At 41.6% G+C, this 14,760-nt stretch overlaps 1 protein-coding gene across 2 annotated transcripts in view; it reads left to right on the top strand.

The window, feature by feature from the left end:
- The first annotated feature begins 10,157 nt into the window (after positions 1 to 10,157).
- Positions 10,158 to 14,760, top strand: part of LOC148339394 (activin receptor type-2A-like) — a 34,644-nt gene continuing 30,041 nt past the window's right edge. For both annotated transcript variants that reach the window (XM_088289711.1, XM_088289712.1), the window contains exon 1: positions 10,158 to 11,042. In XM_088289711.1, coding sequence (XP_088145837.1) covers positions 10,988 to 11,042 — 55 coding nt within the window. In that variant the 5' untranslated portion in view covers positions 10,158 to 10,987. The remainder of the gene's footprint in view (positions 11,043 to 14,760) is intronic.

Below are 14,760 nucleotides of genomic sequence, written 5' to 3' on the forward strand. Positions count from 1 at the left end.
GCACGACTTAGTGCGTCCGCCGCGTTCATTAAGTATAGACCCGCTCAAACGGCACGATTATTCAAATTAGTTTGGGTTAGCAGAAGCCGGAAATGTTGCCAGGCTCAGCTTCGATAGAGAATCACACATTTTGGGCTGGCAGGCGTTCGACTGTTGGCGAGGGCTTCTTGTATTATTATGCAATTTATTTTGTTTGCTCATGAAGGCTTAGTTGTGGATCCTGCACGCGGATTTTCAGATTGACCTCAAGAAATGAAGTGTAACTGTGGAGCATTGTGGTCGTGAACAATAAATAAAGCATGGCTTTCTACCTGAGGATATAGAAGGAGGGTGTTGTGTTCTCTGTGGGGGGGGGGGGTCACCACTATTACTTGTCTCTACATGTTCTTAACATCTAATCAAATTAGTTGGCTGTTGGGGTGATTTTTATTCTCCAAACTTTAAGAAAAGATTCAGGGCCCGTTTGTTCAGAGATTTATTACTGCCTTTTTCTGTTCGTTTCCCATCCAGCAACCCAAATTAAGCAAAAAATGAGGGAAAGTCAATGGGTGGTGGGGGAAAATCTGCACATATTTATTTATAATCTTTTCATCCATGTTGAAGACATGAAATAATTTGAAGGGCTTGAAGGAAAATAGGAATTCAAAAGTTGACACTCTAGCTAAATCTATGCAATATAACATCAAGAATTACTTGGTTGACTTGAACCTCTAAAAAAGATTTCCAGACAAGGCATAAATGACCAACAACAAAAGCTTTCAGGTTGCATTCCTTCTGAAATCAGACTTTAAAAATGCGACGGGGGGTTTGTTTGTGTTTTGAATTATCCATTTCTAATTGAATTCAAATGGTTCCTCTGTGTAAATGTGAATTTGAATTAGACTCTATGTGGAATAAAGAATTTTCTAAAAAGGATTTTCTTTCTTTTACTACGATTGAATTTTGTATTGAAGGCAAAAACAGCCTTTATAAGCATCGTTTACACAACAATGTGACGTGCGCAGCTGGACAGAGAGGGGTAGAATGCACATTGGGCACCCTCACCATATACACATACCACAAAAAGTAAAGAAAATAGCATTTGGTCAATTATTTCTTTGTTGGAATGATAAAAAAAATCTGACCCTGTTGGAAATCCTGTTTATTTGTCTTTTAAATTGTGTCGCTCAGTATGTAGGTTGCGCAGTAAACAGTTCTTCTTGTTTTGAACTTCTGTTACCCTCGTTAGTGAGTATGGGCCCACATGAGGGGTGTGGTGGCCATTGGGAAATTCGGGACACCTCCCAAGCGGCTGATCCGGCATTTTTTTTCTTTTAGGCCCTTTTCTTTATAAGCTGTAATTCGTAATTCCGCCAATATAATATTCAATAGACTCAGCCATCTTTTAACAAAACATAATTACAGACTACAAACGCACAGGCCGCGGCGCAACCCAAGGGGCGGCAGCGCGCATGGCTGACCGAGTCCGCTTGGCCGAGCGGATGCGCTCGGCTAGAGTAGTAATATGCCAGAGACAACACGAAAATTAAATCTGAAATCTGCAACATGTTTATGCGACGATTGCTTTTTTTTTTTTTGCACGACGAACAAAGAGGCAGAGTTGGCCTGCATCGGAAAAATAAAAAAATGATAGAGCAAGGTGCAGAGAGAGAGATTTATGCCTGGCCTTTCTTACATGGATTGCCTTTGTGTATTAAGAGCGTAATACATTGTGATTAATGTTATTAGAAGCAGCATCATTAGTAGCGAAGGTCACTCGCAGAGAGGTTTTTGAAGGTCTGCTTGACCTCAGTCATGGCGATGGCGATGAGGAGGTGGTGCGTGTCTTGAAGGAGAAGGAGGAGGGTGGTGTGGGGAGCCTGCTGGACTGTAGACGGTTGTGTTATCTATATTACAAAAATGACAAGACCTAAAAAAAATGTTTGGCCATTTCAGCTCCATTTTAAACAGGATTTGCACAGAAGATTTCAGATAAAAAAAAATTGTTAAAAAAAAAAAAAATCTAACCGACACCCATTTCCGTACTTTTCTAAGTTTATGATTCAAGTTGTATTTCTCACACCTTTATCTTCTGCTTTGTATTCTGCAGAAGCGAAGATCGGAGCACGTGAGGATGGATGTTTTCACGAGGCTCTGGGCTGCATGATAAATATACGCATATGAAATCAGTTATTGCGTAGTTGCCTTATAAATTTGAACATTATTTTTTTGTCACCTTGGCTTTGCACGAATAATTCGGGTTTTTTTTCAGCGAATGACACTTTGAATGCAATGGTCGTCTCTCTTGCAAGAGGGACAGAATGGATCCTTATGTCAAAGAAATACAATTTTGGTCTTATCGCACTTCACGTACAGGATGTCGCAGGATGTTTATGCAAAAAAAATTAAAAAAACAAAAAACAAAGGCATCAAAATCAGGGGTTTCCGAGTGCAGTAGGCCCCAGTACGCCGTGTTTTTCATCCATCCATCCATTATCTTCCCTTGCGGATGATGTCAATGCCAATTCGAGTGTGACACATTCACCCCCCCCAAAGAAAAATTGTGAAGGAGGGTTCTAGTAAGGATTTTTAAGATGATAATGATTAGAAAACCAGACTAGATTTGGGAGGGCACCAAAAAATGTCACGCCCGTTTTCACGAGCATACTCGGATTGTGAATAAATACTGTCATCGTGTACACACGCACCAATTTTTGGGGGAAAGAGCTACCTTATTTACGTGCGTGAAAGTGAACTTCAGTGAACATTTCAACGTTTTAATGTCTGTAAACAAATTATAAACCAAAAACAAACTATTCCTGAGTTAATCTGGAACATTTTGGTTATTTTTTTTTTTTTTAAGAATGATAATAAAATTAATTTCCATCATCTTTAATAGCAATGTTTTTTTTCATCCAATCAACATCACCGTTCCATTTCCAAAACACCCTTATTAGTTCGAAACAGACGGTTTGAAGTGTCCATCTTTCATTTTGCAACCCAAAACAACCGCTCAAAATATACGATAAAGACCTGCAGATTCAAAATATACGTCCAACAGATTCTTCAGAGAAAATCAACACGTGACACTCGTGACAGCTAAACTTACGATCAACCACGTCACCAGTCCCCAGGACTCTAGATCAGGTGGCTGACGGAAGCAACCACGTTTTTGTAACATCTCATAAGTGGCGCCTTCTAAGATGTTTGGCACAACTTTTCTTTTCAACTACACAATCCATGCAGAGCTTTTGGATCTTTATTTGGACTGTATGTGACCCATTTCAGGAAATGCCAGAGCAGCTGGGAGATCCCGTGCAGATAAGTGGCGCCAACAGCACCGATGATGTCACCGTCTCTGAACCCATTAAGCTTCCCTCCATCACTGCCTCCCTCCAGTCCTTGACTCGCATTAAAACACACACACACACACACACAAGAGGTGTTTACTTACAAAACACAGGCGGGTTCATTCCAGCACTGCAACATTTTCAGTGTTGATTTTCTGCTAGAAGATCAAGATAGTTTCATTTAGTGCATGCGTACACCAAAAAACACGTGCAATCTGAGCAGCTGTGTTGCATACACCACCGAGTAAAGTCCCTTGCTTTGATCAAGGGCACTTCGGCAGCACCTGTGAAGCAACTCCTGAAACCCTTGAAAAGCCCGCAGCATTTTTGGGGGGGAGTAAATCATCTTTTTGATTTGCAACAGAGCTCCTACCTTCCAGCCAAGTCTTAACAGATACACGTCATGCACCTCAAGAGAGACATATTAGAAAGAACACAGCACAGAGGCATTTTGGACACAAAAGAGATGCCAATACTTTTTTTTTTACTCTAGATTTAGGAAACCTTTACATGATTGCAGTGGTGGGCCGTGCATTTCACACGTCAACTTAGTCCGACTTATGAATCCCCCTCATAAAAACCATCATTTCTGACACCACGGTTCGACAAATAATAAACAGAAAGTGTTGGACGACCTAGCTTCTCTTGGAAAGTCCGACTTGAAAATGCCCTCGCAAGTATATCTGCAATTAAATTCCCTCCTTCGGCCATTGCGGTTTAAAAAAAGCAAGAATATATTTTTGATTTTTGAACGGTCGCCAGTTATGACTTTCCTGTGTGTAGATTCCGCAAAGCGCTGCCCCCTCACGAGTGACTATCCATTCTCAGCCCCTTCAGTGTAAGGCCAGCGAGAAGGCCTTACTGTCATCAACTTGTGATCTGATTGGCTGTCGCAACTGTCTATCAAATCTGAGAGTCCATTGTCGTTGACAGAAGAGGTGCCCGCACGTTTGTATCTGAACGCCTCGGATGAATAGAGCGTGCCACTGGTATTGTGAAATCTGCCTGGCAACACGAGCTAGCTGAATTCTGATTGGATAAAAACTCTCACCTAAAAATAAAACACTAGGATAAAATATGACATCAATGTGAAGAATATGATCAGGATTTCTTGATTATGTTGGGCCAGCAGAGAAGGCCTTGACGGCCCTGACCGCCCACCACTGCATGATTGTTTGAAACACGTTTTTGTGAAACTTCACAAATCACTTCTGCATCTCAAGCCGGATGAATTGTCCAATAAATGGAAGAACATTGAGATCGTGTTGGAAGGGAGCCCTGGAAGAGGCTCTCACAGCTGTTGAGTGCTGTCACTCCAGGACTATTATCTACAACTACACACTCGCCCGCACGCGCCCCCTCCCCCCCTTCCCACTGCCCCCCTTCCCACACACACTGTGGGGCTTACAACAACGATGACACTCCGAGCCAGATTGGATGGAAGCAGAAGGCAGTAACAAGGAGTGGGCCGGCCTTCGACACTCAAACAAACATGTCATGCTGGCAGCGCCGCCATGCTGACGGCATTTTAATACCTTCACAGGCCACTGTGAGAGTCACGCAAGGGGATGATATGCTCGGCCGCCACTGGTCATACAGATTCTTGGTGACACTGTAGCATTTCAGGTTAACACCTTTAAAAAAAAAAAAAAAAGCAAAAGCAAGGACCTCTCCTGATTTTGGATGGATGCAGCGGCTTCTACAGTTGCCGTCCCGAGCGCCGGGAACAACTTGTCTATAAAGGTTTCAGTGTATTAGGTTACATTCCACAAATATCGTGGCCTAATTGCACAACGGCGCAACTGTTTGGTCATGCTCACTTTTACTTGGTGTTACTTTCAAACTAGCCTGGTCATGACGACTCATATTTTAGGCACCTTGCACTTTAAATTTAGAGCTGTCACTCACAGCGAGGCACTGCAAAGAGGAAAATAATTCAGAGTCGTAATTCCAAATTATTAGTGAAGGTGAGCGCAACCTCCAAAGTCAATTTTCTCAATCAGGGCTGAAAGGATTGAATGTTGCTTTGACAGATATTCAGGGATGCAGACAACTTTTCAAGAGATCAACGAAAAGTACTTCAGCATGCTTAGTGAAGATCAAATAGTGCAGATGAATGCTACTTCAGACCTGATGACATTCGGACTAATTACCTCATTTCATTGAAAAGGATGTGTCCTTCACAATTAGTTGAGACGACATCAATGTCGACTTGAAGAGCTAAACGTTTATTTTATGTTTTTTTCCTGCAGAGACCATACCATACTCCACACGCAAAAAAGTATTAGGCCACCAAAATTAGAACATACTAATAGTCGGAAATACTGTACACAGCAGGATGCATCACATTCCCACAAGGAGGAACACATTTTTAAGAATAAGGGCCCGGACACCAGAATTTTCCCCTTTTCAGAAATGATCAATCCTCACGATCATAATGGCACCGCCTGTCACCTTGCTCATCACACTCTATGAACCAGGGAGTAGCCTGCAAACTGGGAAACAGATGGGAAAACAAACACAAATACATCACTCTAAATATTCCACACGCCACGGAGCAGCTGTACATTATGCCAGGCACGCTACGGGGATTAGGAAGACGCTGATACCTTCGTGCACAATACAAGTGTGAACTGTCAACGATTGGTGATGTATGTGTCGTCTTTTTGCGTCGCTGCGACCTTGAAGGTCCTGAACAACTTTCTTCTATGTGCACTCTGATTGGGACACGCTGATCAGTTCTCATGCAACAGCCACGAAGCACAAGGCACAATCACAAGAGCTTATTTTGGCTCAATAAGACTTCTTCGAATACTCTGCTTTACCCAGTGGCGGGACGTCAAGGCCTTCGAGGCCTTCTCTGCTGGCCTAACATAATTAAGAAATCCTGATCATATTCTTCACATTGATGTCATATTCCTAGTGTTGAATTTTTAGGTTTTAGTTTTTATCCAATCAGAATTCAGATAGCTGGTGTTGCCGGGCAGATTTCATCATACCAGTAGCACGCACTATTCGACCGGGGCCTTCAGACACAATCGTGCGGGCGTCTGTTCAGTCAAAAACAATGGGCTTTCAGATTTGATGGACACTTGCGATAGCCAATCAGATCACGAGTTGGTTCCAGTGAACCTTCTTGCTGGCCTTACGTAGAAGGTGACGAACGTGTCTTGTGATTGGATACTCACTCGTGGGGGGGTGGCACTATGCGGAATCAACACACCCGAAAGTCGTTACTGACAACCGATTGAAAATCTGAAATATATCCTTGATTTTTTTTTTTTTAAACCACAATGGCTGAAGGAGGGAAAAGTGTGGATTTGATTGCAGATACACTTGCGAGAGCATTTTCAAGTCGGACTTTGCAAGAGAAGCTAGGTCGTCCGACACTCGCTCAGTAGTGCGTAAGTGTCTTTCTGTTTATTATTTGTCCAGCCGTGGTGTCATAAATGATGGTATTTTGAGGGGGATTTATTCAAATCGGACTAAGTAGGACTTCACTGAAGGCCTACGTATGAAATGCACGGCCTGCCACTGGATTTACCATACACGTTCGTGCAAGGACAGGATGAGAACGGTTTAGGCCGGTCTCCACTGGGCTTTGGTAACAGGTGCTGATCAGCCAGCAGGCATGACCCGAGCTGTCAGTGGGAAAAAGATCATTCATGCCGAGATGACAAACTTGATAGTTAAGTGTTCAGATTGAGGATAAAGACATGTTAAATCACTCTGGCAGTGACATTGTGACCATTGTGGCTTTAAAATTGAATTTTCACGTCAGTTGGAGAAAACGCAATTTTTCCTCAGAAAATCCTTCGCTACTCAGCCGCTTGAAAGGCCAAAATAGAAATTCTAAAGAATTTGCATTTCGAGAATCTCTATAACTGGATAAATCCCTTTGCAGACGTGACAGCAACAGCCATATTTTGAGGACTTGTCAATTTGTCATACAAGTAGCAACCTCTCTATTTCCGAAAGATTACATTGAAACATTCTGACGACAATTCAAGCCTTACCTATTAACAATACGACACGTGGATCTACATGAAGGTGTATTTACATCCTTTGTTGTGCTCCAATGCACTTTGCCAGCTACCTGCTTTTGTTAAAAGCCCTTTGTCAATAAATTTGACTCCCCCCGACACTCAATACTGAGTCCATTAAGCCTGAGGGCTGCTCTGTGCAAAGGGGCCACTGGTTCCAGTAAGGTATCTGCTGAGCTCTCATTAGTGAGCATCATCATACGTAATTCTGGCACGTGTAATGCCATTAGAGGGGATTTGGCATCTGATAGTTGAGTAATGGGATGAACTGGACAGTAAATCTCCAGAAGCATAGCTGGAAGTCTTCCCCACTCAAAGGTAGAGAAACCTTTTTCACACGAGGTGGCTAAAGGTCCCCTTTGCCATGCAGTAGTTGGATTTGTTCTGTTCGGTTCTTTTCGTTTCACAGCTTGAGGCTTTGTCAAGGCTTAAAAGCTAAAACGGTTGCCTCCACAGAATTCGTTTGTCACTCCAATGTTACTGCCTTCATGCTTAATGTTGTCCAAGGCTGATTCCTCTGCACGTGCAACACAAAAGCATTTTGAGTATGTCCAAGGTTCATCCTGGTATCCTTTAATATGATACAATGGATAGAAAAAATCTACACACCCCTGTTGAAATGCCAGGTTTTAGTGATGTAAAAAAAAAGATACCTAGATCATTTCAAAAGATGTTCCACAAAAGATATGGCCTTCAGCCTCTACAACTGAACTGAAATATTTCTTTTCGAGGGGTTGCATAATTGTACACACCCTCTTATAACTGGGCTTGTGGTTGTGTTCAGAATTAACCAGTTCCATTGTAAATCAATTTAAAGGTGGAGTTTGTATTTTTCAAGCTGAGGGCAAAATTTGAACGTAGCCTCAGTTCACTCCTCCCTCCAGCACCCTTGTGTCTCGCCCGGACAAAGCCACGCCCTTCACGAACACACACCAAGGGACAATTTAGAGTGTCCTGTATACCTGCCATGCATGTTTTTTGAATGTGGGAGGAAACCAGAGTACCTGCAGGTACGGGGAGCCCATGCAATCTCCACACAGGAAGGGCGGAGCCGGAATCAATCCCACAACCGCTGCACTGTGAGGCCATCGTGCTAACCAGTCGGCCAGCAGTTCGATTATATTTTAAAAACGTGCAGCATTTGATTGACAATAGAATGTCATGAAATTAAGCAGCTATTTCTGGTTGTGTTGACCACCTCATGCTAATTAGATTACAGTCTTTGCTGAATGCGTGAAATAATAAATTTCCTCTTCCTTGAGTTCAGGATCTCGTTCCGGAGATGGTTCCAACTTGCTGCAAGGGAAATATCATCGACAGGAAAGTGAACTCTTCACCCCGAAAGTGTTTGTGCCCGAAGCTATGTACAGAAATGTGTGTTTTACTGAAAATGAAAGCTAACACCCCACTATAGCACAGGTGACTCAGCTTCCAGCTCGGCAGAACGATCCCCTGAGACCTTTGACCTCCTAATCGTTTAGCAGCGCTTACGTTTGAGATCTGCTCCGGGCTATTAGAGAGATTAGTGTCACACAGATTTGGGGATGGGCCAAGCCTATATCTGGACTTCATGGCATTCTCAGAATTTATAACAGAGCACCCAACCTATGTTCAACCCTAATTAGTATGCAACTACATAGTGGCATATTCTCCAGATGGGGGCTTTTTGTCCATACTGTAGGTAATTTGTGTTGATCCAAATACTGTAAAGTGACAGGTGTGATGCCACTAACAGACATTCTAGTCGTATAATATTCAAAGCCCTGTAATTCTTGCATGTCCAGTCATTCTTTTTTGGGTGAGCTAGAGCCTATTCCAGTAGACTTTGAGTGAGAGAAGGGATAAACCCTGAACTGGTCGCCAGCCAATGGCAGGGCACATCTCGACAAACGAGCATTCTCATCTATGGACAATTTAGTCTTCACTGAACCCAACATTCACATTTTGGATAAGTGGGAGGAAGCCTGAGTACCTAGAAAAAAAGCCACACCAGCACAGGGTGAACATGCTAATCCCACACTCAAAGGCCACAGCCAAGGCAAACGTGCTTTTTTATTGCTAAAAAATATACATGCATAGTTTTTCTTATTGTCATTGTAACGTGTACAACGGAATTTGAGGTGTTCACCCATCATTGAAAAAATAAGCATAGAAAGACTAAACAAAATTACAAAGCACAACACTTTACAGTAATTTGGTCACGTAAATTAAAATTTAAATTGGTGCAGTAGCTGCAATTATCAATTCATGACTGCTCCGTGTTTTATGGAACAATGAGAAGATGCATTTACAAATCCACGAAGGCTGACTTGAAGGTGATTGCAGGACCTAGAAGTTAACTGAGGACACCGTTGAATGGGGAATTATAGATTGTGTGAACCAACATGACTCGAGGACAAATAAACACGTTTAAACAGTTTTGTCTACTTAATTTTTACCCGCTCCTGTGAGACACATATGCAAATACAATGAATAAAACGGCCAACCTTCCAAAACAAAAACAATCCTTAGCTCGTAAAGGAGTTAAATCAAGTTCAGAGGAATGAGCACAATATCTACCGGATATTAAATGTTTGTTTGAAAATTTTACAACAAAACAATCAGAAGAAGAGTAACTGCGTAAACTGTAGGTCATATGTTTTTATAATTTAAGAGATTAAAAACGTGCGTGATTGTTTACAAATAAGAACGACAATGCAATTTTCTAAATGAGCTATTAATTTGAAATGCAGCACCGGAAGTGTAACATTCTATGTCTTGTTGCGGCTCCATTCGCCATCTTGAATTATCCTGAGCAGAAGCTGAGAGGAGGCGGCGGCGGCGGCGGTAGCGGCGGCGGACTTTGGGGTCGCAAAAGCAACGCGTCCTAAATTCGAAAGCCATATTACTTAGGCGGATTATTGAAGCTTCAAATGAACATGTCGTGTCGAGCATATTTCTAAGAGGACGTCTATTGGAGAGGTTGAAGCGAAGAGCGCCTTGCAGTCGGCGCTGTTTTCGCCTTGTGGAGCGGCGAACCGATCCTCGGCTTTGGCCTGGCTGCCTCGTCGGACTATTGGGCAATATTTGGGCTTGTACGCGCAGTTGGACCCAACTCGACTCCAGGCAACTCACTGTCCTGCTCTAATGTTGGGAAATGAACGCCAATTTTCCGTTTTATTGCAATGTTACGCAGCTCAGCCAGGACAAGTTTGATTGGCGGACGGCGTGTGCTTGATTTCCAGTCCGATGGATATTGCCGCTGTCCGGCTGTGGCTTGGTTCTCTTTTCCGCTGCTCTGACAAAACAATCGTTCCAACAAAGCCACGTTTGTTCGTAACGATGCCGCAGCAAGTCAAACCTGTGCTAGCGTTGGCTTGAATGCCAAGAAGAAATCGCCCTCCATTGCTCATCTGTAAACGTGGAAATACCAAGCAAGCCCCCCCCCCCCCCCCCCCCTCCCCCCTCCTCTTTGCATTGCCCGGGATATCTTTGGATTTATCTCGTTTTAAGCATGTCCTGTTTGCAGAGACAGGCCTCCTTCTGACTCGTCCGTTGTGAGGATTTTTTTTACTTCTCTTTTTCCGATCATTTTTTTTACTTTAACCTTATCAGGGGATCCGATTCGGATGGAAAATGGGAGACGCCACCAAACTGGCCCTCGCCGTTTTCCTCATCTCCTGTTCTTCAGGTGGGTGTGAAGGTGTTTTACTTGTATTTCATCCCCTTGCTTGCAGTGTGCAATGTATGCCGGTCGCTATCTGTGCAGAATGCGATGCAACGTAACCCTGAGTGGGAACGGGTGGGTGTGTTAATCTCATCCTGGCATCGTTTGCTTGACCCGTGTTGTTTTTTTATTTATTTTTTTCGACCCCACACTTTGCCAACATCGCACAATCGTTCCTTTGCATTTTCCTCTGTCCCTTGTACAGTATGTGATTAATTAAAAATTGCAAAAAATGATTTGAGCACTCAAATTCAGGTTAACGCATCACAGCATAATTTAGAAGGATGCTGCAGACTGAAGGAATACGTTTGGATGCTGAATTCTGATCTTCCACAATGGCATTGTTGCAGAGTTACAGCATATCTTCTTTTCATGGGAATAGTTGAGTATGTTGAACTAATACACTTTTGGCCTTCTTAAATGTAGCTTCATTTTTGAGTTTGGACATTTTTTACATGTAACCACTTGTGTTGCAGAACAACATTTTTGTTCCTGCAAGTGAGCCCATTCCTAAAGGTTTAGATGTAAACATTGATCACTTGTTGTAAATCAGGGGTATGGGTCACCAATCTTTGTGTGGTGACCGCTACTTCTTTGCTACTGGTTTGTGCAATGGGCTACCAGTTTGATATACTCTTTTGAAACAACAAATGTTCTCAAATGATGTTCAATCATATATTTCCATTAGGTGTTAGGCAGTGGTTATTTTGCCGTAACCGGCAACTCTTTTGGTCGCGTAATCTTTTTGGTGAATGTCTCTGATTGGTCAATTGCCGGGAAGAGGAATTCTGGGACTGCCATGGATTGGCTATTTTACCGTGATTACTGTGGGTTGGCTGTGAATAGGTTATTTTAGCGTTATGTGCAGACTGCCGTGTTACGATTCTAATAGCTTCCATTTAAGCTTGCTCCCGATTGCATCTGTGGCCGTTAGGTCGATGTCAGTCCAGTAATTTGGTGTTTCCTAATCGTAACCCTACCTTAACTTTGTTTCCTTATTTTTTTCATTTTTTTTATGGTTAAACGGTAAAACCTTTCTTAATTGTAACTCCAATCTCGTGTTTTTAGATTAACTTCACCTTTCTATTATTAACCCCATACTTATCCTTCCCCTAAACATAACTTCTTATTTTATTTTTATTTATTTTTTGCCAATTAGTATTGTGTTTCAAAAGCTACACATTGAAATTGTTCAACTGCATAATTGTTAAAAGTTTCCATAAACACGTGAAAGAAAATAACTCGGCTACAACTCCCGACTGACTTCAAGAAATTGTAAACATAGTTAAAAATAAAAAGAATATATATATATATAGATAAATATATATATATATATATAGATATATATATATATATATAGATATATAAATATATATATAGATATATATATATATATATAGATAAATATATATATATATATATATATATATATATATAGATAAATATATATATATATATATATATATATATATATATATATAGATAAATATCTATATATATATATATATAGATAGATAAATATATATAGATAAATATCTATATATATATATATATATAGATAGATAAATATATATAGATAAATATATATATAAATATAAATAAATAAATAAAGCGGCACTTCTGGGGTGACCGATTTGCCCACTACTGCACGAGCTGGCACACTTCCACCAGTGCAGAATTTATAATCATAGTTCTCACATGATTCACGTCAAAACGGTAGGTGGCGATTTGTCGATCGAGCCATAGTGTCCACTGCCAATAAATAAATGAATATAAACATGCAACACTTTTCTTCTCTGGCAGTTTACATTTTCAAACGGCTTCTTGTCCAACAGTCTTGGAACATCCTTGTTTGATACCTGGTGCCTGCGGGCGCTACGTTGGTGACCCCTGTTGTAAAGCCTAGTTGGCAATTGCACTGTGCACTATTAAAACAAATATCCACGTCCTATTTCTTCCCTTTGTCAAAACATTTGTATGCAGCATGCGTACAGCAGCTGTTGATGCAGCTCAATCAATGACAACCAGTTATGTCGCAAAGGTCACAGCCTGGTTTGATTCAGATTCAGCTGATCCACACGCAGCATTGTTTTCATGTTGTGATCGCCTGTCATCCTGGACGTGACACATTTTATTCACTATCCAAACGAAAGTTATGGAAAGGATTCCAGAGGGGAGCTGGAGTCTCTGCTGAAGTTGCACTTTGTTGCCCAGCTCGCATTCTGATTATAAAACAAAAATGTCCACATCTATCTATCACAAGTTATCTAAATGCCAGTGAGTGCAAAGTCCGTGTTTGCAGTAATGAAACATGCAAAAGGCTGCTGCAACGCGTCAAGTCCTCTAGAGGCCGACCAATGTGATTTTGGAAGCTTATCTGATATGTAACTGTTTGTTTGTCTCGACAAGTATTGCCTCCTTCGTTTTCGCTGCCCTTCCTCTAAAATCAAATTGATGATGTCGGTGGGGTAATGAAGGGTCATAAAAAGCTGGCTAAGTTTCGCAAAAAGGAATTTTAGATTGACAGTGTACACACTGTTGCAGAATGGCCAGGAGAGTTTAGTTGCTGACATTGTGGGCTGCGCTGACGAGTCCTTTCAAGGAATTCCTGTAGTTATTTTGTTTAGATGTTCAGAAGCATTGCTTTGCTGTGTCATTTCAAAACAGTGACATTTGAGGTTAACTTGACTTTTGTGACGGCTTTTCTAAAACTGCGAAACCTCGAACAAAAATGTTTTCTTGAGCTTAAAGTTTGTGTAAAGAGAAAGCGGAGTGAGGGTTGGATAATAGGTCGTACTCTGGCGTATGTCGCGTTATTGAAGTGCAAATTAGTACAGACCGTTACTTACTGGGCTGCCTCATGAAATATGTCAGTGAAGTGAAAGCTTAAAAAGAAGTGTCGTAAATGTTGTATTGCTTAATTGTCAACACCCCACACACGGTCACTTAGATGTGTCCCATCCGCCGTTGCACGTTTTTGCAATTGATTATTAAGCGCAGCCTTTTGCATTTGCCTGTCAGATGTGAAGTCGTCGTGTGTTGAAGTCTCGCCTCCACTTAAGCATCATTTTGTTTCCGTGGCGATGTGGAATGAATGTACTTGTTGTTTTACCAGTGGGAACACTGGATGCTTCTCAGTGAGGCTCCCGTTTTGTGCAGTGCTGCAGTATCGGGCACATATCGATCCTCCCGCTCAGCCGTGTAAGGTTACGTGAGCCAGGCGAGGATCTTCTGACCAGGTCAATCCCGGAAGTCTGTGTTTCTGTCACACGATCTGCAAGATGGAGCATGGAAACGCCTGGCAAAAAAAAAAAAAAGAGAAAGTCTTTTACTGCTTTGGATTCTCGTTGTGTTCACAGGTCAATAAAATACAATGTTTATTTGATTTAGCGCTTGACAGCAGGCTCCATTCACCGAGCAATTACATTATCTTGATGTATGTTTGTTTGTGTGTGCAAATGTACGAAAAGGTAACTTAATACCATTGCCACATCCAAACCTGATTTGCTGTCTGTTTTATGATTCGTAATTTCTCACCGGGCAATGTCCCTTTTAAAACTTTGAAAACGAGTGAGCCAAGTTTTTTTGGGGGTTGTTTTTTTTTTTTTTTTTTTTTTGAGTTGCAAGCCTCAAAATAACTTTTCTTTGAGGAGCAGTTTTGCTTATCAATGACTTCACTTGA

Source organism: Idiotropiscis lumnitzeri, chromosome 3 (genome assembly GCF_059441095.1).
Source record: "Idiotropiscis lumnitzeri isolate Australia: NSW breed Sydney's pygmy pipehorse chromosome 3, RoL_Ilum_1.0, whole genome shotgun sequence".
In the NCBI taxonomy this organism is placed as follows: Eukaryota; Metazoa; Chordata; class Actinopteri; order Syngnathiformes; family Syngnathidae; genus Idiotropiscis; species Idiotropiscis lumnitzeri.